This window comes from Taudactylus pleione, unplaced genomic scaffold (assembly GCF_031769625.1).
Source record: "Taudactylus pleione unplaced genomic scaffold, aTauple2 ptg001357l, whole genome shotgun sequence".
Lineage (NCBI taxonomy): Eukaryota > Metazoa > Chordata > Amphibia > Anura > Myobatrachidae > Taudactylus > Taudactylus pleione.
Window position 1 is genome coordinate 668,173 of NW_028285757.1, and position 26,025 is coordinate 694,197.

Genomic DNA, 26,025 nt, shown 5'->3' on the forward strand with positions numbered 1-26,025 from the left:
GCGGATTTTTCCCTCCAAAAAACGGGACTCAGAAAGAGAAAAACGTCATCTTGCATGGACAAACATCATCATTCCTGGACAAAAGTCCAGGAATGATGATGTTTGTCCATGCAAGATGACGCTTTGCCTCTTTCTGAGTCTCGTTTTTTGGAGGGAAAAATCCGAACTCGGCGTGCAAATTCGAACCTTTCCGAGCCTGCACATCCCTAGTGTGAACGCATCTAGCGAGCGGGTCTGAATCGGGCCCTCACTTCCTTGCACAGTTCTGGAGGCCTCCACTCTAGAATCCTACAAAACAGACTCAAGACTTACATGTTTACTCATGCATGTCACTAAAGTCCCTATAGTTCCGAAATAAAATACAACCAAAATACTTAGTTCTCTATTTTACTCTTTAAATCCTATTGAGAGAAAAGTGCTATATAGATGCACTTATTTAAAATAATAATAAAAATGTTATCTCATATTCTTCTCATGTTCATCTTCTCTATTTGGTGTAGGTGCGTGTAGAGTGGACTTATAATGAACAGTTCTGTAGTCTCTCCACTGCTAAAAAGAAATACTGCCAAGACGTAATCGTCAGACCTGAATCATCGGTGGCTGTCCCTTTTATCATCGTGCCCCTGACCTTAGGATACCATGATGTGGAGGTGAAGGCAGCCAGCCGGTTAGTTTCAGATGGTGTCAAAAAGAATCTGAAGGTCGTGGTGAGTGATATAGTTATACTGTTTCTCTAACTATTGAGGATAAAGTTGCTCTATGATGTAAAAGGTATAAAACAGTAACTATTACAAACTTCACTATTTTAAGTGTCTCGATGATAGCGTACAAAGTATCAGCAATCAATAATTATCATCTCAGTCCTCATCACTCCACTAGTCATCTCAGAGCATGAATCTTCTTTCTGTTACAGCCGGAAGGAAGGCGTATTACAGAGACTGTGAAGTCGGTAATTTTGGAGCCAGAAGTAAAAGGCAAAGGTTGGTACAGTATGAGTTTATAAGCATTAGACCTAATTTACTAAGGGGTCTATTTACTAAGCAGTGTTAGGAGACAGAGTGAAAAGTGATAAGGTGCCAGCCAATCAGCTCCCAACTGTCATCTCACAGGCTGTGTTTGAAATATGACAGTTGAGAGCTGATTGGCTGGGACCTTATCAGCTGATTGGCTGCCTCCCTCATTTTGCAAAGGGACATAATCCACCCAAAAAAGGGCCATGGCTTTATGGGGAAGGGCCAGGGAAGAGATAGGAGAGGCCAGGAGATGCTGGGGATGAAATAAGAGGAAGCTACAAGCAAGAATGATAATAAACAGAAATTTGAGAGGCCCAAAGAGCGCCCTCTGCCCTGTGGTGCCTTGTGCGATGGCACCGGCCGCACTACCCTAGCTACGGCCCTGTGCAGGCCTACTCTCTTCTCTAACGAGTCACTTCCACAAACTAGGGGGTAAATTTACTAAAGTGAGAGTATTTAGAAATGGAGATGTTGCCCACAGCAACCGATCAGATACTAGCTATTATATTCTAGAAGGTGCTAGTTAAATGTTAATCAGAATCTGATTGGTTGCCATGGGCAACATCTCCACCTTTTGCTCCTAGGTGTGCACATACAGTAGGTGTGTGGAGTATCAGAAGACAAGATGCTCTCTGCAGTAACATAAACTTCATACCACTTGTACAGGAGAGAGTGAGGAGACGTTGGGGCAATAAATATTTATGCTTATATATATATATATATATATATATATATATATATCACTATTATGTGTCTATTTATTTGATCTACTGTACATGGGGTAAAGCCATCTTAGAAATGCGCTTCTTTAGCACAGTGTAACTAGTGAGTGCAAACTGCGTCCTCTTCAGAAATGAAAATAAACCACCATCGCAGCAAGATTCTCCTCACACCACGGAACGTCCTATGAATGGACCCTCCTTACCCTTTCATATCATCAATCACAATCTCATAGTGCAAAATATAATCTAGTTTTTGTGCCGCGCCATCGGCCTGATTCAGAGACGGACGCAATGACAATATTTTTGCAGAATGAGCAATTGTTGGCCGAGGCGCAAGTTTAAATGTCGCAGTGCGCACTTGCAGCAATTGCTTTGCGATTACTCTGGTACACGGGAACCACCCACAAAGTGAGTGACAGGTAGTCAGCGTTTGGGGGTGGTTAGAAAAACACAGACGTGTCTGATTGTTTAAACGCCATGGGCGTGCATAAGTTAGCCATTGTGATCTCCTTCGCAGCATGAGAGCTCTCTGCGTGTCAGGAGAGCTGCAGTGTTTGCGGCCGGTCACACCTGCCTTACATGCTGTGTTATTCCCCGCTGTGCATCGATAGTACCGATGTTTAGGCTGTTGCACATCATCGGAAAGGATATGAGAAGGCAGCAATGGGCGCCCTTATTCTCGGCTGTGCTTTGGAAGGCATTAGCATATTTTCACAGCTACATTGCGTGCAAAATCACAGCTGTGTTTGCATTGGCGTAAGTCTCGGAATCAGGCCTCATATAAGTGAATGAACTGGGGTAATACTTTAGATTTAGGGGCGGATTCAATTAGCAGCGAAAAGCAGAGATCGGCAAAAAGCGCAATGTTTTTGCTTCATTCGCGTGTTTTGAAGCGAAGTTTTCACCAGCTTATTCAATGCGCACACCCGCTTTTCGCCATATTCAATTGTAAAACAGGCAGAAACGCTAATAGGCGGATGCAGCTAATTGCGGAACTGGCGAAAAGGTCTGTTTTTTGGGGGGAATTAGTCTGTACCCCCAATAATGCCTAACTGACCTGGGGAATCAATATAGAGGTGTATCATTAGCCATAATAAAAGTAATTAAGGATCTTATTTTGAGTGAAAGGACTGTTATATGCATATTTACATAAGTGTGGAAAAATTATATATAAAGCAATATTTTTTATGAAAAATAATTGTTGGGGGTACATGTAAATGGATACTAGTATATTTTGGGGTTTGTAAAGTGCATAATTAAAAAATGTTAAATATACACCTGCTGAAGCCCCCTGCAATCCTAAAAACACCTGTCCCATCCATAGAGCACCCCAAAATACCTGTCCCAGTACTTTAACCTAATTTTCAAAAACTTTTTGCATCTTCACCCCAAAAATGACATGGCTTTTTTAGGGGCTATTTAGAATTTTTTTTGTGTCTAATTAGTCATTAGGGGGGGTGTCCAAAGGGTTCTGAACCAAGAACCCACATTTTCCCCCCAAAATATGGATTTTGCAATACTTTTTAATTGCTTTTGGGTGGATTAACTTTTTTGGCTATGGTGTTTTCACCTAGGCGAAAATGTCCTGGCTTTGAATAGGGCGATACTTCAGAAACAGGCGAAAACCGAGCATCGGCGAAAACTTTTCGCTGATCGCGGCTTTTCGCCTCTACTTTAATACGGGAGATGTACTAAGCTCTAGAAAGTCATATATTGGAGAGTGATAAACTACCAGCCTCTCAGCTCCTAACTGTGAGGTCACAGACTGTGTTTGAAAAATGACAGGTCGGAACCTGTTCTTAACATTTTGAGACGTGCAATATAATAGAATACATTCTACCTTTCCACTGCATATTGCTCTTTTTAATGCTTTGTTACCTTTGGCAGTCACAGACCTCCATGTCACATAATATGGTAGCTAATTAATGTGTTTATTACAGCTGGGGTACAGGAAGAAAGAATCTCAGCGGTCAATGCCAAAAATATTGTTCCCAAAACAGATGTTAACATAATTGCCACTATCCAAGGTATGCATTAATTATCCCAGCACCTACACTCAGCGGCTGGCTGGCAATTTTTATCACAAGGAAAAGTACTGCTAGATTTATGTATTTAAGTCAGCTGCCACTATATTTTGCCTACGCCTATCCCTTAAACTGCCCACACACGGTGCGATATAGCAGCCTATCCGACGGATTGGTACGATATTGATGCTATATCGTACCGTGTGTGGGCATGATATCGGCCAATCCGTGCTCCTGTGGGGTCGAACATCGCACCTCCAGATCTTACCGCTTGTTCTCTTGATCTGGGGATGCGATGTACAATCCCATGCAGCGCTATGCCGGTGGCGGAGGGGGGTGCCGGCATATCGGGTGATGGCACCGTGTGTGGGGACCGCCCGATATGTCGGCCGTCATATCGCAAATCCCACTCCAAGGTGCATATCGCACGGTGTCTGGGCAGGTTTACTGCTGTGTTTCTCTCTTCATTGTTTCACACTGACACGCAAAGGGTGACCAACATGGGAATGCTCAGGAACGCACATGCACTGAGGCACATACAGAACACAAAACACAGCCAGGCTGGGGCACATTTCCTTTGTGATCCCACCTCCCATTTCTTAAACTCCCCATCACCAGATGTATGTCCTCCCACTCCCAGTGTAATGCAAACCAGTAACCATATTGAAAGAATGACACTGAGACCTGCTTAAGGGGAAAGGGAGGTCAGCTTTTATTTATTTTACTATTTAAAACTATAAATGGCTATTTTTAAACTAGCAGATACTAAAAAATGCTATCAATGCTAAACGACTAAGAAGAGGAAAGGACAGATAAAGAATGGTGGCACCGAAAGAACGGCCCCACAATGCAAGATCCACCAACTGCCACTCCATACTTGACCCGTACCAAAATGGGAGGCGGCCAGCCAGCCCATTACCGCGCCCAAGGTTTCCACCTCCCGCCCCAATGACACAACATGAGCTCACCTGGAGTGGCGGTACCTTCTGACCCCAGTAGGGAAGAATCAGCCTAAGCCATGTATTAGGGTGGGAGAGCACCTGAAGCTCCATAGACAGGTGGCGACTGCAACCGTTCTTTCCTGCCAAACGCCAAAGCTGACACCACTCAGAAATCGAAAAAACAGGGAGGGTGGGCGAGGAACAAACCAAAGGAAGATGACCTAGAATGGCTGCTAGAACAATCTCCCTGAAATGTCCCTGAAACTCCACCCCCCAACATACTTCCTATAAGCTGACCCCCATCACCCCATCCCCTAACACTGCCTATTAACAAAAACTTAGGCCCTCATTCAGAGGCGTACGCTCTGAGCAGAGCGCACGCTCTGAATGAGGGCCGGCCTCCATGAAAATGGAGCGTCCTTCTGGACGCTCGTATAGCTGTGGGTCACCACCCACAGGCTATATTACTTACCTTCCTCTCCCGGAATGACCGCAGTCCCCATGCACTAGTATCACAGATATCTCCTGCTTACCTTTCTCTCCCGGAATGGCCCGCTGTCCCCATACACTAGTATCTGTGATACTAGTGTATGGGGACAGCAGTCATTCCGGGAGAGGAAGGTAAGTAGGAGATATCTGTGATACTAGTGTATGGGGACAGCAGGCCATTCCAGGAGAGGAAGGAAAGCAAGAGATAACTGTGATACTAGTGTATGGGGACAGCAGGCCATTCCAGGAGAGAAAGGTAAGTAGGAGATAACTGTGATACTAGTGTATGGGGACAGCGGGCCATTCCAGGAGAGAAAGGTAAGCAGCAGATATCTTTGATACTAGTGTATGGGGACAGCGGGCCATTCCAGGAGAGAAAGGTAAGCAGGAGATAACTGTGATACTAGTGTATGGGGACAGCGGGCCATTCCGGGAGAGGAAGGTAAGCAGGAGATATCTGTGATATTAGTGTATGGGGACAACGGGCCATTCCGGGAGAGAAAGGTAAGCAGGAGATATCTGTGATACTAGTGTATGGGGACTGCGGGCCTATCGGTAGAAAAAGGGAAGCAGGAAATATCTGTGATACTAGTGTATGGGGACAGCGGGCCATTCCGGAAGAGAAAGGTAAGCAGGAGATATCTGTGATACTAGTGTATGGGGACAGCGGGCCATTCCGGGAGAGAAAGGTAAGCAGGAGATATCTGTGATACTAGTGTATGGGGACAGCGGGCCATTCCAGGAGAGAAAGGTAAGCAGGATATATCTGTGATACTAGTGTATGGGGACATTGGGCATTCCGGGAGAGAAAGGTAAGCAGGAGATATCTGTGATACTAGTGTATGGGGACAGCGGGCCATTCCGGGAGAGAAAGGTAAGCTGGAGATATCTGTGATACTAGTGCATGGGGACTGCGGTCATTCCGGGAGAGGAAGGTAAGTAGGAGATATCTGTGATAGTAGAGTATGGGGACAGCGGGCCATTCGGGAGAGAAAGGTAAACAGGAGATATCTGTGATACTAGTGTATGGGGACTGCGGGCCTATCGGGAGAGGAAGGTAAGCAGGAGATAACTGTGATACTAGTGTATGGGGACAGCGGGCCATTCCAGGAGAGAAAGGTAAGCAGGAGATAACTGTGATACTAGTGTATGGGGACAGCGGGCCATTCCAGGAGAGAAAGGTAAGCAGGAGATATCTGTGATACTAGTGTATGGGGACAGCGGGCCATTCCAGGAGAGAAAGATAAGCAGAAGATAACTGTGATACTAGTGTATGGGGACAGCGGGCCATTCCGGGAGAGGAAGGTAAGCAGGAGATATCTGTGATATTAATGTATGGGGACAGCGACCATTCCTGGATAGGAAGGTAAGCAGGAGATATATGTGATATTAGTGTATGGGGACAGCGGGCCATTTCGGGAGAGAAAGGTAAGCAGGAGATATCTGTGATGCTAGTGTATGGGGACAGCGGGCCATTCCGGGAGAGGAAGGTGAGCAGGAGATATCTGTGATAGTAGTGTATGGGGAAAGCGGGCCATTCCGGGAGAGGAAGGTGAGCAGGAGATATCTGTGATACTAGAGTATGGGGATAGCAGGCCATTCTGGGAGAGAAGGTAAGCAGGAGATATCTGTGATACTAGTGTATGGGAACATCGGGCCATTCCGGTAGAGAAAGGTAAGCAGAAGATATCTGTGATACTAGTGTATGGGGACAGTGGGTCATTCAAGGAGAGAAAGGTAAGCAGGAGATAACTGTGGACAGCGGGCCATTTCGGGAGAGAAAGGTGAGCAGGAGATATCTGTGATACTAGTGTATGGGGACAGCTGGCCATTCCTGGAGAGGAAGGTAAGCAGGAGATATCTGTGATACTAGTGTATGGGGACATCGGGCCATTCCGGGAGAGAAAGGTAAGCAGGAGATATCTGTGATACTAGTGTATGGGGACAGCGGGCCATTCCGCAAGAGATAGGTAAATATGAGATATCTGTGATACTAGTGTACGGGGACAGCGGGCCGTTCCACAAGAGGAAGGTAAGTAGAAGATATCTGTCATATCTCCTGCTTTACCTTCTTGATGAATGGCCCGAACACTTAATTTTCACAATTGCAGGTGAAAATGTGCATTTTCACCTGCTTTTGTGAAAATTAAGTGATGATGAATATGCTCCTAAGTCATTTTAAAACACACACATTTTGCAACTAAATATATCAAAGCTTTCCAGTTCTCTTCCTAGCTCACTGCACGGTGCTGCTTTCTCACTATCTAGCTCATCTGTTTGTCTGCTCCTCTCCTTTAGAATGCAAGCTCTCACGAGCAGGGCCCTCCTCCCTCACATGCTTCTCCATCCTTTACTTGTACTATCATCTACTCCTAACCCCCCACAATGGCACCTAACACTTGGTTGCTGACGCCCAGCTGCATATATCTGTGTTATGCAGCTATATTTATAAACCATGTCCTTGTCCTGCATTATTTGTACTGTTAATAATTGTTTTTCTTGTGCGCTCATATGTTACTTTGTAAGGCACTGCAGAACCTTTGTGGCACCATATAAATAAAGGATAATATTAATAATAATTAGTGAAAATAATTTGCTATTTATCATCTGAGTTCTTCACTAGTCTCTCTATATTACTCAGGGACTCCAATTAGTGAAATGGTGGAGAAATCCATTGACGGCATCAATCTGAATCACCTGATCTCAGCTCCCGGGGGATGTGGGGAGCAGAACATGATGAAAATGACTCCTACTGTCATTGCTACACATTACCTGGATAACACCGGCCAATGGGACAGAGTAGGCGTAGAGCGCAGGGAGCAGGCCATCCAGTACATCAAGGATGGTAAGGAAGTCCATACTTACAATACATTGGTCTGATTTCCATTTTGGGATGAGCCCAGGTAAGACAATACGTGTCTCATTTCCTTTTGCTCTTGATGATCAGCGTTATTGAGTAGTTCATGAGATAACAGAGGATCACAGTACAATGTATGGGTACATACTTGTTAGACTGTTAAAATTGATGTTCTTGGCCCTTTAAAGAGCTAAACATAAACCATGAATAGTAATGGTGGTGATATTAAGCGACACAACATTATTGGTCAATTGTACAAGGTCTGACCTTGTGCAATTGTGCGTGAGGCTGCGATGGTACTCGATTGCAATCAGGGGCGTATCTATAATCATACTTGCCGACTATCTGGCTGCTCCTACTGGGAGGGAGCAGCCATATCGACATGATGGGGGGGCGTGGCCAGCAAACAGGGGTGGGGGCGGCCAGACGGCAAGTGTTTGCGGGCAGGGGGCGGAGCCACACTATCGCATAATTTTGGCCCCGCCCCCGCTACACTCTGCCAATATTACAGGCAGTGTGAAGCAGGGGGCGGGGCCAAAATGACGCGATTGCGTGGCTCCGCCCCCTGCCCGCAAACACTTGCCGTGGGGGCCGGAGGGTTCGGCGGCAGCCGGGAGGATTGCCTGCCTTTCCGGGAGGACGAGAGCGGCACCCGATTTTCGGGAGGCTCCCGACCAGGAGTGCACATGAGACCCCTCCTCTCTGAAGACGCCTCTGACTGCCATGTATGACAGGTGTGAATAAGGGGAAGTGGGCGTGCGTTATGTTAGGCTGCGATGGCATAGCGATTGCAGACATTAGCATATTTTCGCAGTGGGTCTGCGTGCGTAATCTTGGCTGCGATCGCAATAGCGCTCCGTAATGAATCAGGCCCTATGTCAATATGTTTTGTCGCCTTTTATACAGGTTTAGATAACCAAATGACATATCGTAAGTCAGACTCGTCATACGGAATATGGAGAGGCACGCCATCCAGCACATGGTAATATACATAGACCTTTTCTGTATGCTATTATTTTTGTTACATTGTGATTTATATTAGTGTCATTTCATTACACATTAGGGGCACATGAGGGGCTGAACACAAACCCATGTTGGAGACAATTGCATAAGGCATGTTCACATAAAGAGGTGTGGTAGAATACGTAGAAAATTCTAAATGTCATAATGTACCATTGTCGCCATCAGAATGTCAACATGGACTTAATGTTGACATTCAGTAGGTCAACGTGGGTGGGAGGTCGACATGTATAATGTTGACATTGTGCCAATGTTGACAATGACATTCGCAATGTTATCATTGGCATAATGCTGGCACTGTTCATGTCGACCAGTAGGGATTTTATTAACCCTAACTGTTGTCTCCAAGTCCGGCTGCTCATTCAGCGGCCATAGCAACTGGCCACTGATTGGCTAAGAGCAACTAAGGTGCAGGAAACCTCACGGGTTTCCTGTCATTTAGGTAGCATTATAGTGCATATACATCATAGTGGTTCATATAGCGGTCTGAAGTTCCACTGCACCCATTTGCATTGTAAATGGCGCCGACTAGGGAATAACCCGGGTCGGTGCCACGGTCTGAAAGGGGGTATGTTTGTAACCTTGTTCCTACTACCGGGTCAGACCTGGGAATTTAGTGTAAAAGAGGTACTAGAAAGAGCAAGTAACTGAGCACCTTGGTATAAGTGCAGGTGGGACACATTTAAAATGTGCAGAGAGATTTAGAATTGGGAGGGGGGTGTCCAAACTGACATCTAACCTACAGTTTCAAAATAAAGCTGCCAATCATTTGTGTGCTACATGCAAAAGCAGCCAATATTTACCCCATATGCAAAAAAAAATAATGTATGTATTTGCCTCCCTTGCATTTGCAACATGGTTTGTCCAGGTACACAGCTACTTGCTTCTTCCTACATGATTCCCAAATCTGAATCAGGCTCATAGACGCTGTGGTTCTTTATTATCTGGGAAACTTGTATTGTAGATGGTTGCAACTACAGTATGTGTTTATTTGCAGGTGTAATGCACGGGGGCTGTTAGGTAGTGGAACATGTTGAAACTTTTTGTCATTAATGATTTATTATCCAACCTTTTATGTTAGTAAGTCTAACACCTTGTTACCCATTACTCCTCCACTGCTCAACGTACAGTATCTCCCCCTCACCCCCTTTATTTCAGCTTCTCTGTGTGTCCTAGTTTGTCATTGTCTCACTGGGGTGTCTTCTCCTTAGGCTCACTGCTTACGTGGTGAAAGTCTTTGCCTTGGCTGCAAACCTAATCGACATTGATAAAAATGTACTGTGTAGTTCTGTGAAGTGGCTGATACTGAATAAACAGAAGCCGGATGGGTTATTCCAGGAGGATGCACCAGTCTATGAACAGGAGATGGTGGTATGTACTAGCACTTCGTAGCTGGGGCATTGTTTTTAAGTTGAGGGTATTAGCTTCATTTTCTACATTTTGCATATGACATCAAGGATTTATGGTTTGATTAGAGCCTGAAATTAGTCGGGGACCTTGTTCCTAGCAGTATTTAAGTTTTAGCCTCTCAATATCTGTAAATTCATCTCATGTTGCTGTGATGAGATTGGTTACATGTAAGGTGGTGAAGACTGAATGCAGTTAAGTGCTCATGTCCTAATCATCAAATACATCTTTAAAAAATAACAAAATGGTGTGGTATGGTTATTGTGTATTATCTCTGTGGTGTGAGCGTACACCTCTCTTTCCAAAATACATAGAGATTTGTCACATCTGTACAGTATATAGTGTCTCTCTCTTATAGCAGATTAACTGCCCTAGATGTTTTATAACATTTATTTTCTGTATGGTGTTTAAATACATATCTGTTTCCTAAAAAACATTCAACAGATTTCTCTCTGTATTATATTGGTTTCAAACCATAGTGTATTGTAGCAGTGGATACACTGACACGCGTTTCGCTACCACAGCTTTCTCATAGCATAATAATACTATAGTTATACCTACACTACATGGGAATTGGTTGTTAAATGGGGCACAATGCCACATCTTGGTTTGTGGTACAAGATAGTTAATCAGTTTGTATCTGTGTCCATGTGATAGGGAATGTAGATTGTAAGCTCCATTAGGGCATGGACTGATGAGAATGACTGAAAAATTCTTCCATAAAACACGGTATGATAAGTATGATCACTAATAATAAATAAATGGCTTGTTATTTATAACTCTGATTGTAGCTTCAATGCATACAGACTGTTTGAACGTATATTAAGTCAGATTTTATCTAGGACTCATATTTGTTTGTGATAAATAATGTAAACGGTGCTTCAATACTAATTGTTAATATCCTTATGACAACACATATGTAAAACTGCTGGTGTCATTTTACACACTGTGGGTGAGGTGCGCTAAGCCTTGGGGAGAGATAAAGTACCAACCAATCAGCTCCTAACTGTCAAAGTGAGAGTTAAGAGCTGATTGGTTGGTATTTTATCTCTCTACACTTTCTCTCTCTCCAAGGCTTTCACCCATAGTATGTTACACAGTCATAGTGAATTTCATGACCACCTGTATTACAGAGACCCATGTCTGTTCTCCGTCTGTCTTTTGTTCAGGGTGGGATAACAAAGGGAGCTAAAGAGTTGGAGTCTACACTCACAGCCTTCGTCCTCATTGCTATGCTGGGGAGTGAGACAAGCTGCACCGGAGAGGTTTCTGTAAGTGACTGGAGTATGTTTCACCTCCTTTCATCCCTTTCACCCACCATTGCCTGCGTAGAGCTATCCCTTATGTGCTCTGTCCTGCTTTCTCCGGTTGTGGTATAAGAGATAAACAGTAATTAGTTAGACAATGTCTAGATAGACACCAGATGTTAGACAGTCAATAGTTAGACAGGGAAAAAAGTTAGACACAAACAAAGTCAGACACACTAAAGTTAGACATATAAAAAGTTTGACAGGTACAATAGGTCGACAGGGTCGAAAGTTCGACATGAAAATGGTTGACACAAAGAATGGTCGACAGTTTTTTTTTATTTTTTTTTTAGCCCTAATCTTCACCCTAACCCTCCCCTTGGTGCCTAACCCTAACCGTCAGGGTAAGTGCTTAACCCTATCCCTCCAGTAAGTGCCTAACCCTAAACCTACAAAAAAAATATGTGTCGACCATGTTTGTGTCGATCTTTTTCATGTCGAACTTTTGACCCTGTCGATCTTTTGTACCTGTCGAACTTTTTACATGTCTAACTTTAGTGTGTCTGACTTTTGTCTGTGTCGAACTTTTATCCTTGTCTAACTATTAACTGTCTAACATCTGGTGTCTATCAAGACATCGTCTAACTAATTACTGTCTGTCTATAGTCCGAACCCCCTTTCTCCTGCTGAAATCGCTGTAGGCTATGGATTGTGAAAAGTCCAGTTCATTAAACAGTGTAGCATCTGGGACATTAACATTACAATAAACATTGACCAAATTGCATTATGCTTCTAATATCAATATGCATGTACTATTGGGCTCTGTAGTAGGCTTATTTAAAAATAAATAAGAAGAAATTGGTCCCGATTCTGATGGGGAAGATGTATTATAGCGATACTTATTGTGCTGCTCAGGGCTGCCACCAGAAATTGTGGGGCACGGTACTAATAAAATAGGCAGCCCCCCCCCTTGAGAGAGCTTAGGGCAGGGAAGGCTGAACCTTATTGGTGGGGGGGCAGGGTAGGAAAGACTTTAGTAGGGGGGAGGCACAGGGGGGGGAGGGCTGTTAGGAGTAGGGGAGAGGCAGAGGGCAGGGGATGCTGTCTGGACTTGGGGGGGCGGACGAGCAGTGAAAGGAGGACTTATGTACTTACCTATTTACTGGTCCGGAGAGAGCGGGGCCCGGGTTGCAGGGCCGCAGCAATGCAGTTATGCAGGGGCAGCCAGCTTGAAAGCGTCGGTGTCGGTGGCACTTCAAATATGGCACTGACCGCGAGCCAATCACAGCTCGCGGACTAGCAGTCAATCAGGAGCGTCCGCTGCTGATTGGCTGCTCGCGGGACAACCAATCAGGAGCAGTTGCTCCTGATTGGTTGTCGTTCTGCAAGCAACCAATCAGGAGTGGCCGCTCCTGATTGGCTGCCGTTCCGCGAGCTGTAATTGGCTCGCGGCTGGCAACGTATTTGGAATGCTGCCTGCGCAGTGCTAGGTCTTCTCCCTGGCTTCCCATAGAATAGTGACCAATCCATTAATTTCAACATCCGGGTCCCCTCTCTCTCCGGGCCCGGGACTACAGGCCCGGCAGTCCCCCCCTGATGGCGGCCCTGGTGCTGCTATAACGCTTCCTGCTTCACCTCTTTACCGAGGTGAAGCAGGAAGCACTAACGATGAGATGTATGAACATCTCATCAGCCGGAGTGGGGAGTGATAACCCACCCCCCCTCCGGCGATCCCTGCCTGAGTACACAGCACATCAGCCTAGTGCCCTGGAGCCGGCAACCCCCCACAGCAGGACATCGCCATGCTGTAGCTGTCGATAGCAACAGCTGCAGGGGGCGGAACGGTCAGCTGAACTTGTAGATAGCAGTGCCGATAATGACAGGGGCACATATACATAAAGTACATGGGGAGAAGCGGTGTCAGCGCACATATAACGTGCGCTGATGCCACTTCGGCTTTTCATACATCTGCCCCAGTGCCTGATGCAGCGGCAATGTAAGGCAGGTGGAGCTTTCCATTGTACGACCGATGGTGCCTCTAAAGTCGCACCCACAGTTATTTCAGCATATATGGACACTGACAAGAGGCGTCTCAGTACTTGCACATTGGGACACATGGCTGTACACCAGGGAAGGGTTGTGCAATGGCATTTGCATAAAGTTGCAGATGTGCATCCAGGAAAAGATGCATCCAACACAGTCAGACCCACAGTGAGTAAGCACATTGCAAACTTAAAATCAACTGCAAACAATTTTGGTACCGGAACCAAATCATAGATAGTACATAGTACGGACAGTTAAGGATTTGATTCTCTTCTCTACCACCAGCTTAGTCCAGCTCTTCAACAGATGTCTGACTGCCTCTGGGTACCTACAGTAGATAGACAGGCAGACAACTCAGACATAACTGAACTTATCTGACAATGAACGGTTTAGGGTTTGTATTATGTAGACTTCAGTCCATTAATGACATTTTCTATAGTAGAACACATATACAGCAGACCTTATTGCACCTTCTGTGACTCCATTATTTTGTATAACGTATTGGGGTCGGGTACATTTCTTAGACAGCCATAATTCAGACATTCAAAACATAGACACATACAGGGGTATTCAATATGGGAGTGAAAAGTCCATGCTTGACTTTTCGCTCCACATCAGAGATTTTTCTGGGATAAAGTATCGGGCGCGCGCCCGCTTTATCCCCGTATTCAATATAAAACCTACGAAAACGGGAACCTGCGAAGTGGGATTTGCGATAAAAAATGAAATTTATCTGGAATAAATTGTAGGACCCCCCTAAAACTGTAAAAACATGGGGCATCACTATGGGTACCCCGTCTTAGCCTGCAAATGAAAGTCGGGGATTTAAATAGCCGCAGCAGGTGCTTTTTTCCCGACATTGAAGAAGTGATGCAGAAGAGCACTTAGGTTATTTTTTTCATTTTTTTAAGTGGTCCCATCAAATTTGGGGTACATGAAAATGGGTACTAGCATATTTTTATGTCCCTAAAGTAATTTTTTTTAAATTCTGCAACTATGCACCTGCCGCTAATAATCTATTCTAGAATACACCTGCCACATACTTACAGAATAGCCCTGAACCTATTTCCCTAGTTTTAAACAATTTTTTCCCATTTTTTTTTTTACCTCAAATTTTAAATTAATTTTTTGGGGTGTCCCTATTTTTTTAAAAACTTTTTTTTGACACAGTTATGTTTAAAATGTCATTCCCAGGGGTGCAGGCTATTTTTTTTAAGCCTGCACCCCTAAACCCCAATTCTGCACTTTTTTTCGCCACCTATTCAGTGGTGAAAAGTTATCCCCGTTTTTTTTCAAAGACTTTTCGAACCTGCGAAAAGTCTTTGAAATTGAATACGGTGTAAAACCAAATCCTGCGAAAATTACGTAATCGGTGCGAAAACATCACAAAAACTGAGTTTTCGCTCCATATTGAATACTTAGATAATCCAACTGTCGACATGGGACTATACGTAGACAGTCAAAATTTAGGAAGTCAAAATGTTGACAGGTACATAATTTAGACATGGACCTAATTTATACATTCAATATATAGACAGTTTGAAATGTCGACAGGGTCAAGATGTCAGCAATTAAAATGTAACAGTTAAAATGATGGCTGCCAAAATGTCAACATAATGTTAATTACAACTAGGGATGGACATCGGAAGCCTACCATCATATGATGGCAGGGCTTCCACCATCAAACCTTTCGATGTGATGGTAACTAACCATCACATCAAAAGAATTAAATGGCAAAAACTATTAATATGACTAGTTAAGGGGGGGGGATTGGGGGCGGGGCTTGGAGCCTGAGAAGAAAAAAAAAAAAACAGCTGAGGCCAGCCAGGCAGAGCTGAGGACTAGGAGGAGAGAGAAACACTGTCCCTTCCCCTGCTGCTATGTCACAGCTGACACTGGATGTCTGCATCTGTGTGTTTCTACTTCAGGGTCCATAGGGGGTCCACAGGGTTGACCTTGGGGTATAGCTGGATCTGGATCCACGGGCACCACGCAGTTAAAGCTTTGCTGCTCCCATGATGCACTTGGGTCCGTCCTCCTCTATACCCCGCCCCCGGCCACAGGCACCTCAGTTTTAGTTGGTGCCCGGCCGGAGTCGGGTCACCCTGTCGCAGTGGGGCTGCAGGAGCAGCCCCTAAGCTTTATTTTAAAAGAGACATTTTTTTATTTTTTTATACTTTTTTTACACTTTTAGAGCGGCAGCATCAGACTGTCCTTTAAGACGTCCACGCTGCCGCTCCTTCTCCCCGCTGGCGCCGCGATGCCAGTACAGCTCTGGGGATCGCGGCGGGACCCCAGAGCCTGTACTAGCCGGGCTCTGGGGACTCCCTTGACTGCTGCCGGATGCGACGGGGATCAGGTAAGCCGCGGGTCGCCGCGTGCGGCGGCCCGTGGATACTTTGTATGCAGTCAGAAGCCTCCGGTCTCTGGGGACAGACCGGAGGCGCTAGCGGCGGCGGCGGGCTCCCCCTCAATTGAGGAATACCCCGCGTGTCCGCTAGACCACCAGGGTAACAGGCTGGTAGCGGGACCGGCAACCCGGGGGTTAATTGCTAGCCAGGGGAGGCAGCCTTCCCTGTCTAGCGGCTCCTCCCCTCAGCTCAGCGCGCCTTTCAACTAGCAGTCTGGCGTCGCTGAGCTGCTCTTATCTTACGGCCACTCCTCCTCTGAGGTCTCCGGCGGCCATCTTTACTGGCACATCGCAGACTCCCAGCCGGTATCAAGTGGACCGGTCCCCCTGTGTACCTCTCCCCTGCTAAAGGACAGTGTACACAGCGCTATAGCCCTCCCAGACACTGAATCTGGGAGGTTGATTGTAGCGGAAGGTGCAGTGAGTACTAACTTTTCTGCATTGTATGTGACTATTGCTAGTGCTGCCTGTCTGTGACTTATTCTCCTTGCTGTCAGCCTATAACTATCCCTTTCCTTCTCCTACGGCCCGGCAGGTGTGTGGGGGAAGGGCGTTGTTTCTGAGACCCTCACTTGTATAAAACACGTATTAGTGGGGTCAGTCACATACTGTTGTGTGCTACACAGTACCATATCTGGGCTGTTGTGTCGCATACTGGTGAGTGCGCGGGTGTTAAAACCGTAATTCCTCTGGTGATACCTATTTCTTGTGATTTACGGTATCATGTCTGATGAGGAGACTGAGCGCTCTGTGGCTCCTGTGCTATTTTCCTGCAGACGCTGTGCTGCTGGAGTTGATGGGGAGGACTTATCTCAGGATGGTCTGTGCGGGCGGTGCCAGCTGGTACCGGGCCCCTCCAACCCCCCTGTATCACAGGACCCTCCTTGGGCGATGTTTTCACAGGTGCTGGCGTCTATTGCGGACCGGTTATCGGTCCCATCAGCGGTCCCATCTAGGGCGTTGCCGCAGCCCACCATCCCCCATTCCCCGGGTGTTCCACAAATGTTGCGGTCTCCCCCCGGGGCCCAGACTGTGGGTCCTTACTCGGGACTGCCTGTGTATGTGCAGTCTTCCCCAGGGACGCGTCAGTCTGTAGTGCCTTTGCAGAGTTTTGCTCCGACGACTCCTCTGCCTTGGGTGGATGTTCTCTCCAGCTCCGTACAGAGTCTGGCGGCTTCATCCTCGGAGTTTCAGTCCATGTTGCAAGGTGATGTGTTGTGAGTTCACTAGCTGCGCAGTTGTCGGACTCGGAAGTGTGCTCAGATGATGGAGAAATCCATGAGGACTCTGACTCTGATGTCATGGGGCAGGAGGTGGAAGCTAAGTCCTCCATTAATGTTCCAACCTTAGTTAGGGCGGTGCGGGCTATCCTACATGTTGAGGATGATGCGCCGGCTCCTAGGTCGAAGTTTCCTAATTTTAAAAAGGCCAAGGTGACTTCAACTGTGTTCCCCCTGTCTGATCAATTATCGGATCATATGGCGGCGGCCTGGCAATTACCCAGTAAGAGGTTCCATCCACAGAAGAGGTTGGCGGCGAACTATCCTTTTCCTGAAGCTCATTGCAGGAAATGGGAGACTCCGCCGGCGGTGGATTCCCACGTTACCCACTTGATCAAAAGCGTGACGCTGCCATTGCCGTCTATCTCCTCTTTGAAGGATCCCACGGACAGGAAGGTGGAGACTTGTTTAAAGTCCATTTATTCTCTTTCCGGGAGGTGGCTCGCCCGTCCATGGCTATCTCCTGGGTGGCTAAAGCCATTGAGGCATGGGCCAATGTCTTGGAGGATACCTTTCCTGATGAGGCTCCGGATATCCAGAGAGCGTTAGTGGGACAGATGCGGGATGCAGCTTCCTATATCGGGGAAGCGTCTTTGGATGCCAGCCTGCTCACTTCTAGGGTGTCGGCTGCAGCGGTGTCTGCTCGGCGCTCCCTGTGGCTGAGGTCCTGGAGGGCTGATGCAGATTCAAAAAAGGGTCTGGAGGCCTTGCCTTTTAATGGTGATTTACTATTTGGTCCGGATTTGGACAAAATAGTGGATACTTTGGCTAAGTCCAAGTCGGCTTTCCTCCCTTCGGCCTCTGCGCCGGCTAAAGTGAGGAGCTCTGCCTTTTGGTCCTTTTCGGGTTCAGGGTAAGGCCAAGGGCCAGTCCTTCCCGAGACATTCGGCGACCAAGGCCGCACCCAAGCCCAAGAAGCAGGCATGGAGTGCTCGGCGCCCTTCTTCCAAGCAGGAGGATAAGCCTGCTGCCTGATGGGACGGGCCTCTCTCTGGAGGACCCCAGAGTGGGAGGCCGACTTCTCCAATTCGCCCAGTGTTGGCACAATACCACCACGGATGCCTGGGTTCGAGAAGTAGTCTCTCAGGGGTACGCCCTGTCTTTTCGGTTCAGGCCGCCCCACCAGTTTTTCTGTACGAGTCCTTCTCTGGACAAGACCAAAGCTGGTCAGATTCAGGTAGCTATAGAATCCTTGCTACAAGCAGGGGTCATTGTTCCCATTCCGCAGTCTCAGCGCGGGACGGGGTACTATTCTACTCTGTTTCTGGTACAGAAAATCAATGGTTCTCATCGCCCTATCCTGAATTTGAAGTCTCTGAACAGATACCTCAGAGTTCCCAGGTTCAGGATGGAAACGTTACGTTCCATCATTCTGGCAATGGAACCCGGGGATTATATGGTCTCCCTCGATATCCAGGACGCCTATCTCCATGTGCCCATAGCACCGGCACATCAGCGGTATCTGAGGTTTGCTATCCTGAACCATCACTACCAATTTCGGGCGTTGCCTTTTGGCCTTTCCACGGCTCCGAGGGTGTTCACCAAGGTGATGGCAGTTATGGCTGCCCACCTTCGGGGTCAGGGTCTATGTCTGTTGCCGTACCTGGACGATCTTCTGCTGCTGGCGAACTCCCCGGAGGTGCTTCTTCGACATCTCCACCTGACCATTGCTTGTCTTCAAGCACACGGGTGGTTGATAAACTGGAAGAAGTCCTCCATGATTCCATCACAGCGGATGGTTCATTTGGGAGCCCTGCTGGATTCTCGTCAGCAACGGATTTTCCTGACTCCGGAGAAGGTCTCCTCCCTGCAGCGGCGGATACACAGTTGCCTGAGCAGTTGCCGCCTGTCGGTCCATTCAGCTATGAGAGTTCTGGGGTCCATGGTGTCGACATTCGACATGGTGGAATTTGCCCAGTTCCATTCCCGGCCCCTGCAGGGGCTGATTCTATCGGAATGGAACAGGTTACCTCACCGGATCCGCTCTCAGATGCTGGTGTTGTCCCCGGAGGTTCGGCAGTCTTTGGCTTGGTGGCTTCAGACGGCGCATCTGGTCGAGGGGCGCCCCTTTTGGATCCCGGACTGGGTCCTGCTCACGACGGATGCCAGTCTCCGGGGTTGGGGGGCAGTGACCGGCTCATTATCGCTTCAGGGTCGTTGGTCCACGGAAGAAGCACTTCTCCCCATCAACATCCTGGAACTGCGGGCTGTGTACAGGGCCCTGCAGTCGTCCGGCCCCGCTCTTCACGGAAGGGCGGTTCAGGTGCAGTCCGACAATGCCACCACGGTGGCGTACATCAACCACCAAGGGGGAACTCGCAGTCGGGCAGCAATGTCGGAGGTGTCTCGCATTCTTGCTTGGGCGGAGTGTCACGTTCTAGCGATCTCGGCAGTCTTCATTCCCGGAGTCCTCAATTGGGAGGCGGACTTCCTCAGCCGTCACGACGTGCATCCCGGGGAATGGTCGCTTCACCCAGAGGTGTTTCAGCTACTCGTGGACAGGTGGGGGCTGCCGGAGCTGGACTTGATGGCCTCCCGTCACAATCCCAAGTTGCCCGTTTACGGGTCAAGGACAAGAGACGCGGGCGCCTGTCTGGTAGACGTTCTGTCGGTGAAATGGACGTTTCACCTGGCGTATCTGTTTCCTCTGATATCCCTGCTTCCTCGGGTTCTGCGGAAATTCAAGCAGGACGGCGGCACGCTCGTGCTGGTGGCTCCGGCGTGGCCCAGACGTCCTTGGTACTCCGATCTGAGGTGCCTCTCCATCGACGCTCCGTACCTTCTTCCTCAGCGTCGGGACCTGTTGTCTCAAGGGCCCTGCCTTTACCTGGATCTGGGTCGGCTGTCTTTGACGGCGTGGCTCTTGAGACAGCCGTCTTGAGGTCTAGGGGTTTCTCCAGTTCGGTCATTGGTACCATGCTTAGGGCACGCAAGCCTGCTTCCGCGCGGATTTACCACAGGGTGTGGTGCACTTATTTTCAGTGGTGTGAATCCAGAAACTATGATCCGCAGGTGTTCCGGGTTTCCAGAATCTTGGAGTTTCTTCAATCGGGTTTGGACCTCGGCTTACGCCTGGCCTCTCTGAAGGTTCATGTGTCTGCTTTGTCCGTGTGGTTTCAGCGACGGATTGCTACAATGCCAGACGTTCACACCTTTTTCCAAGGTGTTCTCAGGGTCCAGCCTCCCTTCGTGCCTCCAGTGGCTCCGTGGGACTTGGCGGTGGTACTGCGGGTCTTGCAGGGTCCTCCTTTTGAGCCGCTTGAGTCGGTGGAGCTCAAGTGGCTGACGTTTAAGTCCATTTTTCTCCTGGCAATTGCTTCTGCCAGGAGGGTTTCAGAATTGGGGGCGCTTTCCTGTCGCCCCCCTTTTCTGATTTTTCACCAGGACAGGGCGGTGCTCCGCACTCGTCCTGAGTTTTTGCCCAAAGTGGTCTCAAAGTTCCACATTAATCAGGAACTTGTTGTGCCAGCTTTTCAGTCACCTGATCTTTCCGCTGGTGAGGCTTCCTTAGATGTAGTCCGGGCACTTAGAATCTACGTGGACCGGACTGCTTCGGTTAGGAAGTCGGATTCTTTGTTTGTCCTCTTTGGTTTTCACAAGAGAGGTTGGCCTGCCAACAAGCAAACGATAGCCCGTTGGCTTCGTTAAGTTATTTGTGAGGCTTATGCGCAGGAGGGTTTACCTGTGCCAGCCTCTGTTAAGGCTCATTCCACTCGTTCTGTGGGTCCCTCTTGGGCTGGTAGACGTGGCGCCTCTGCTGTTCAACTGTGTAAGGCGGCCACTTGGTCTTCAATTCAGACGTTTTTGAGGTTTTAGGCGTTTGACACCTTCGCCTCTCAGGATGCATCCTTTGGGCGCCGGGTTATCCTTTCAGCACAGGAGCGTCCCCGCCCTTAGTTGAACTGCTTTGGGACATCCCCAAGGTCAACCCTGTGGACCCCCTATGGACCCTGAAGTAGAAAACAAGAGATATGGTAAGAACTTACCTTTGTTATCTCTGTTTCTACGAAGTCCATAGGGTCCACAGGGCGCCCGCCCTGACGCACCTGGCTTCAAATGGGCTGTGTGGCTGGTCACCGGTTTTCCATCTCCCATTTCTGTGAGTATGGTTTCTTGTGTGTTCCAGTCTTCCTTCTCTCTGTTTAGTCTCCTCCTCCGGCCTTAGCTGCTTACCAACTGAGGTGCCTGTGGCCGGGGCGGGGTATAGAGGAGGACGGACCAAAGTTCATCCTGGGAGCAGCAAAGCTTTAACTGCGTGGTGCCCGTGGATCCAGATCCAGCTATACCCCAAGGTCAACCCTGTGGACCCTATGGACTTCGTAGAAACAGAGATAACAAAGGTAAGTTCTTACCATATCTCTTGTTGTTGGTGAGTGTCTGCTGCTGCAGGACCAGGGCTGCACACTGATTGGCTCTCGTTGTCTCATGAGAGCCAATCAGAGCTAGCATAGAGGGAAGCGTGGGAGGGACTGAGGGCCAGGAGGTATGCATTAACTGGTGGCTTAGCATGTGTCAGTTTTTTGTCTCCTGTGTCCAACAGATCTTTTTATACTTTTGTCTATTGTAGAAATTCTTGTTTAAAAAAGCTATATTTTTGCACACAGAATCTACGTAGCAGCATTGATCTAGCAACAACATTCATAAGTGAGGAATATGAATCTCTGAAGAAACCGTATTCTATTGCAATCACTACGTATGCCCTGGCCAGAGCCGGAAAGCTGCCGGACACAAAGAGACTGATGTCTGCATCTACAGGTATAGTAATGGCACCTGCAGGACATAACACATAGGACACAGGGAGACCGATATCTGCATCTACAGGTATAGTAATGGCACCTGCAGGACATAACACATAGGACACAGGGAGACCGATATCTGCATCTACAGGTATAGTAATGGCACCTGCAGGACATAACACATAGGACACAGGGAGACTGATGTCTGCATCTACAGGTATAGTAATGGCACCTGCAGGACATAACACATAGGACACAGGGAGACCGATATCTGCATCTACAGGTATAGTAATGGCACCTGCAGGACATAACACATAGGACACAGGGAGACTGACGTCTGCATCTACAGGTATAGTAATGGCACCTGCAGGACATAACACATAGGACACAGGGAGACCGATATCTGCATCTACAGGTATAGTAATGGCACCTGCAGGACATAACACATAGGACACAGGGAGACTGACGTCTGCATCTACAGGTATAGTAATGGCACCTGCAGGACATAACACATAGGACACAGGGAGACCGATATCTGCATCTACAGGTATAGTAATGGCACCTGCAGGACATAACACATAGGACACAGGGAGACTGATGTCTGCATCTACAGGTATAGTAATGGCACCTGCAGGACATAACACATAGGACACAGGGAGACCGATATCTGCATCTACAGGTATAGTAATGGCACCTGCAGGACATAACACATAGGACACAGGGAGACTGACGTCTGCATCTACAGGTATAGTAATGGCACCTGCAGGACATAACACATAGGACACAGGGAGACGGATATCTGCATCTACAGGTATAGTAATGGCACCTGCAGGACATAACACATAGGACACAGGGAGACTGACGTCTGCATCTACAGGTATAGTAATGGCACCTGCAGGACATAACACATAGGACACAGGGAGACTGATGTCTGCATCTACAGGTATAGTAATGGCACCTGCAGGACATAACACATAGGACACAGGGAGACTGATGGCTGCATCTACAGGTATAGTAATGGCACCTGCAGGACATAACACATAGGACACAGGGAGACCGATATCTGCATCTACAGGTATAGTAATGGCACCTGCAGGACATAACACATAGGACACAGGGAGACTGACGTCTGCATCTACAGGTATAGTAATGGCACCTGCAGGACATAACACATAGGACACAGGGAGACTGATGTCTGCATCTACAGGTATAGTAATGGCACCTGCAGGACATAACACATAGGACACAGGGAGACTGATGGCTGCATCTACAGGTATAGTAATGGCACCTGCAGGACATAACACATAGGACACAGGGAGACCGATATCTGCATCTACAGGTATAGTAATAGCACCTGCAGGACATAACACATAGGACACAGGGAGACTGATGGCTGCATCTACAGGTATAGTAATGGCACCTGCAGGACATAACACATAGGACACAGGGAGACTGATGTCTGCATCTACAGGTATAGTAATGGCACCTGCAGGACATAACACATAGGACACAGGGAGACCGATATCTGCATCTACAGGTATAGTAATGGCACCTGCAGGACATAACACATAGGACACAGGGAGACTGATGTCTGCATCTACAGGTATAGTAATGGCACCTGCAGGACATAACACATAGGACACAGGGAGACCGATATCTGCATCTACAGGTATAGTAATGGCACCTGCAGGACATAACACATAGGACACAGGGAGACTGATGTCTGCATCTACAGGTATAGTAATGGCACCTGCAGGACATAACACATAGGACACAGGGAGACCGATATCTGCATCTACAGGTATAGTAATGGCACCTGCAGGACATAACACATAGGACACAGGGAGACTGACGTCTGCATCTACAGGTATAGTAATGGCACCTGCAGGACATAACACATAGGACACAGGGAGACCGATATCTGCATCTACAGGTATAGTAATGGCACCTGCAGGACATAACACATAGGACACAGGGAGACTGACGTCTGCATCTACAGGTATAGTAATGGCACCTGCAGGACATAACACATAGGACACAGGGAGACTGATGTCTGCATCTACAGGTATAGTAATGGCACCTGCAGGACATAACACATAGGACACAGGGAGACTGATGGCTGCATCTACAGGTATAGTAATGGCACCTGCAGGACATAACACATAGGACACAGGGAGACCGATATCTGCATCTACAGGTATAGTAATGGCACCTGCAGGACATAACACATAGGACACAGGGAGACTGACGTCTGCATCTACAGGTATAGTAATGGCACCTGCAGGACATAACACATAGGACACAGGGAGACTGATGTCTGCATCTACAGGTATAGTAATGGCACCTGCAGGACATAACACATAGGACACAGGGAGACTGATGGCTGCATCTACAGGTATAGTAATGGCACCTGCAGGACATAACACATAGGACACAGGGAGACCGATATCTGCATCTACAGGTATAGTAATAGCACCTGCAGGACATAACACATAGGACACAGGGAGACTGATGGCTGCATCTACAGGTATAGTAATGGCACCTGCAGGACATAACACATAGGACACAGGGAGACTGATGTCTGCATCTACAGGTATAGTAATGGCACCTGCAGGACATAACACATAGGACACAGGGAGACCGATATCTGCATCTACAGGTATAGTAATGGCACCTGCAGGACATAACACATAGGACACAGGGAGACTGACGTCTGCATCTACAGGTATAGTAATGGCACCTGCAGGACATAACACATAGGACACAGGGAGACTGATGTCTGCATCTACAGGTATAGTAATGGCACCTGCAGGACATAACACATAGGACACAGGGAGACCGATATCTGCATCTACAGGTATAGTAATGGCACCTGCAGGACATAACACATAGGACACAGGGAGACTGACGTCTGCATCTACAGGTATAGTAATGGCACCTGCAGGACATAACACATAGGACACAGGGAGACTGATGTCTGCATCTACAGGTATAGTAATGGCACCTGCAGGACATAACACATAGGACACAGGGAGACTGATGGCTGCATCTACAGGTATAGTAATGGCACCTGCAGGACATAACACATAGGACACAGGGAGACCGATATCTGCATCTACAGGTATAGTAATGGCACCTGCAGGACATAACACATAGGACACAGGGAGACTGACGTCTGCATCTACAGGTATAGTAATGGCACCTGCAGGACATAACACATAGGACACAGGGAGACTGATGTCTGCATCTACAGGTATAGTAATGGCACCTGCAGGACATAACACATAGGACACAGGGAGACCGATGTCTGCATCTACAGGTATAGTAATGGCACCTGCAGGACATAACACATAGGTCACAGGGAGACCGATGTCTGCATCTACAGGTATAGTAATGGCACCTGCAGGACATAACACATAGGACACAGGGAGACCGATATCTGCATCTACAGGTATAGTAATAGCACCTGCAGGACATAACACATAGGACACAGGGAGACTGATGGCTGCATCTACAGGTATAGTAATGGCACCTGCAGTACATAACACATAGGACACAGGGAGACCGATGTCTGCATCTACAGGTATAGTAATGGCACCTGCAGGACATAACACATAGGTCACAGGGAGACCGATGTCTGCATCTACAGGTATAGTAATGGCACCTGCAGGACATAACACATAGGACACAGGGAGACCGATATCTGCATCTACAGGTATAGTAATAGCACCTGCAGGACATAACACATAGGACACAGGGAGACTGATGGCTGCATCTACAGGTATAGTAATGGCACCTGCAGGACATAACACATAGGTCACAGGGAGACCGATGTC

General features: G+C 47.6%; 1 protein-coding gene across 1 annotated transcript in view; it reads left to right on the forward strand.

Moving 5' to 3' along the window:
• Positions 1-22,208, forward strand: part of LOC148443006 (venom factor-like) — a gene marked incomplete at its 3' end in the record, with an annotated part of 75,409 nt that extends 53,201 nt beyond the window's left edge. Inside the window, exons 18-25 of the mRNA XM_088463401.1 lie at positions 501-707; positions 914-980; positions 3,676-3,762; positions 7,831-8,034; positions 8,953-9,028; positions 10,278-10,437; positions 11,643-11,744; positions 22,058-22,208. Coding sequence (XP_088319527.1) covers positions 501-707; positions 914-980; positions 3,676-3,762; positions 7,831-8,034; positions 8,953-9,028; positions 10,278-10,437; positions 11,643-11,744; positions 22,058-22,208 — 1,054 coding nt within the window. The remainder of the gene's footprint in view (positions 1-500; positions 708-913; positions 981-3,675; positions 3,763-7,830; positions 8,035-8,952; positions 9,029-10,277; positions 10,438-11,642; positions 11,745-22,057) is intronic.
• Positions 22,209-26,025: the final 3,817 nt, after the last annotated feature.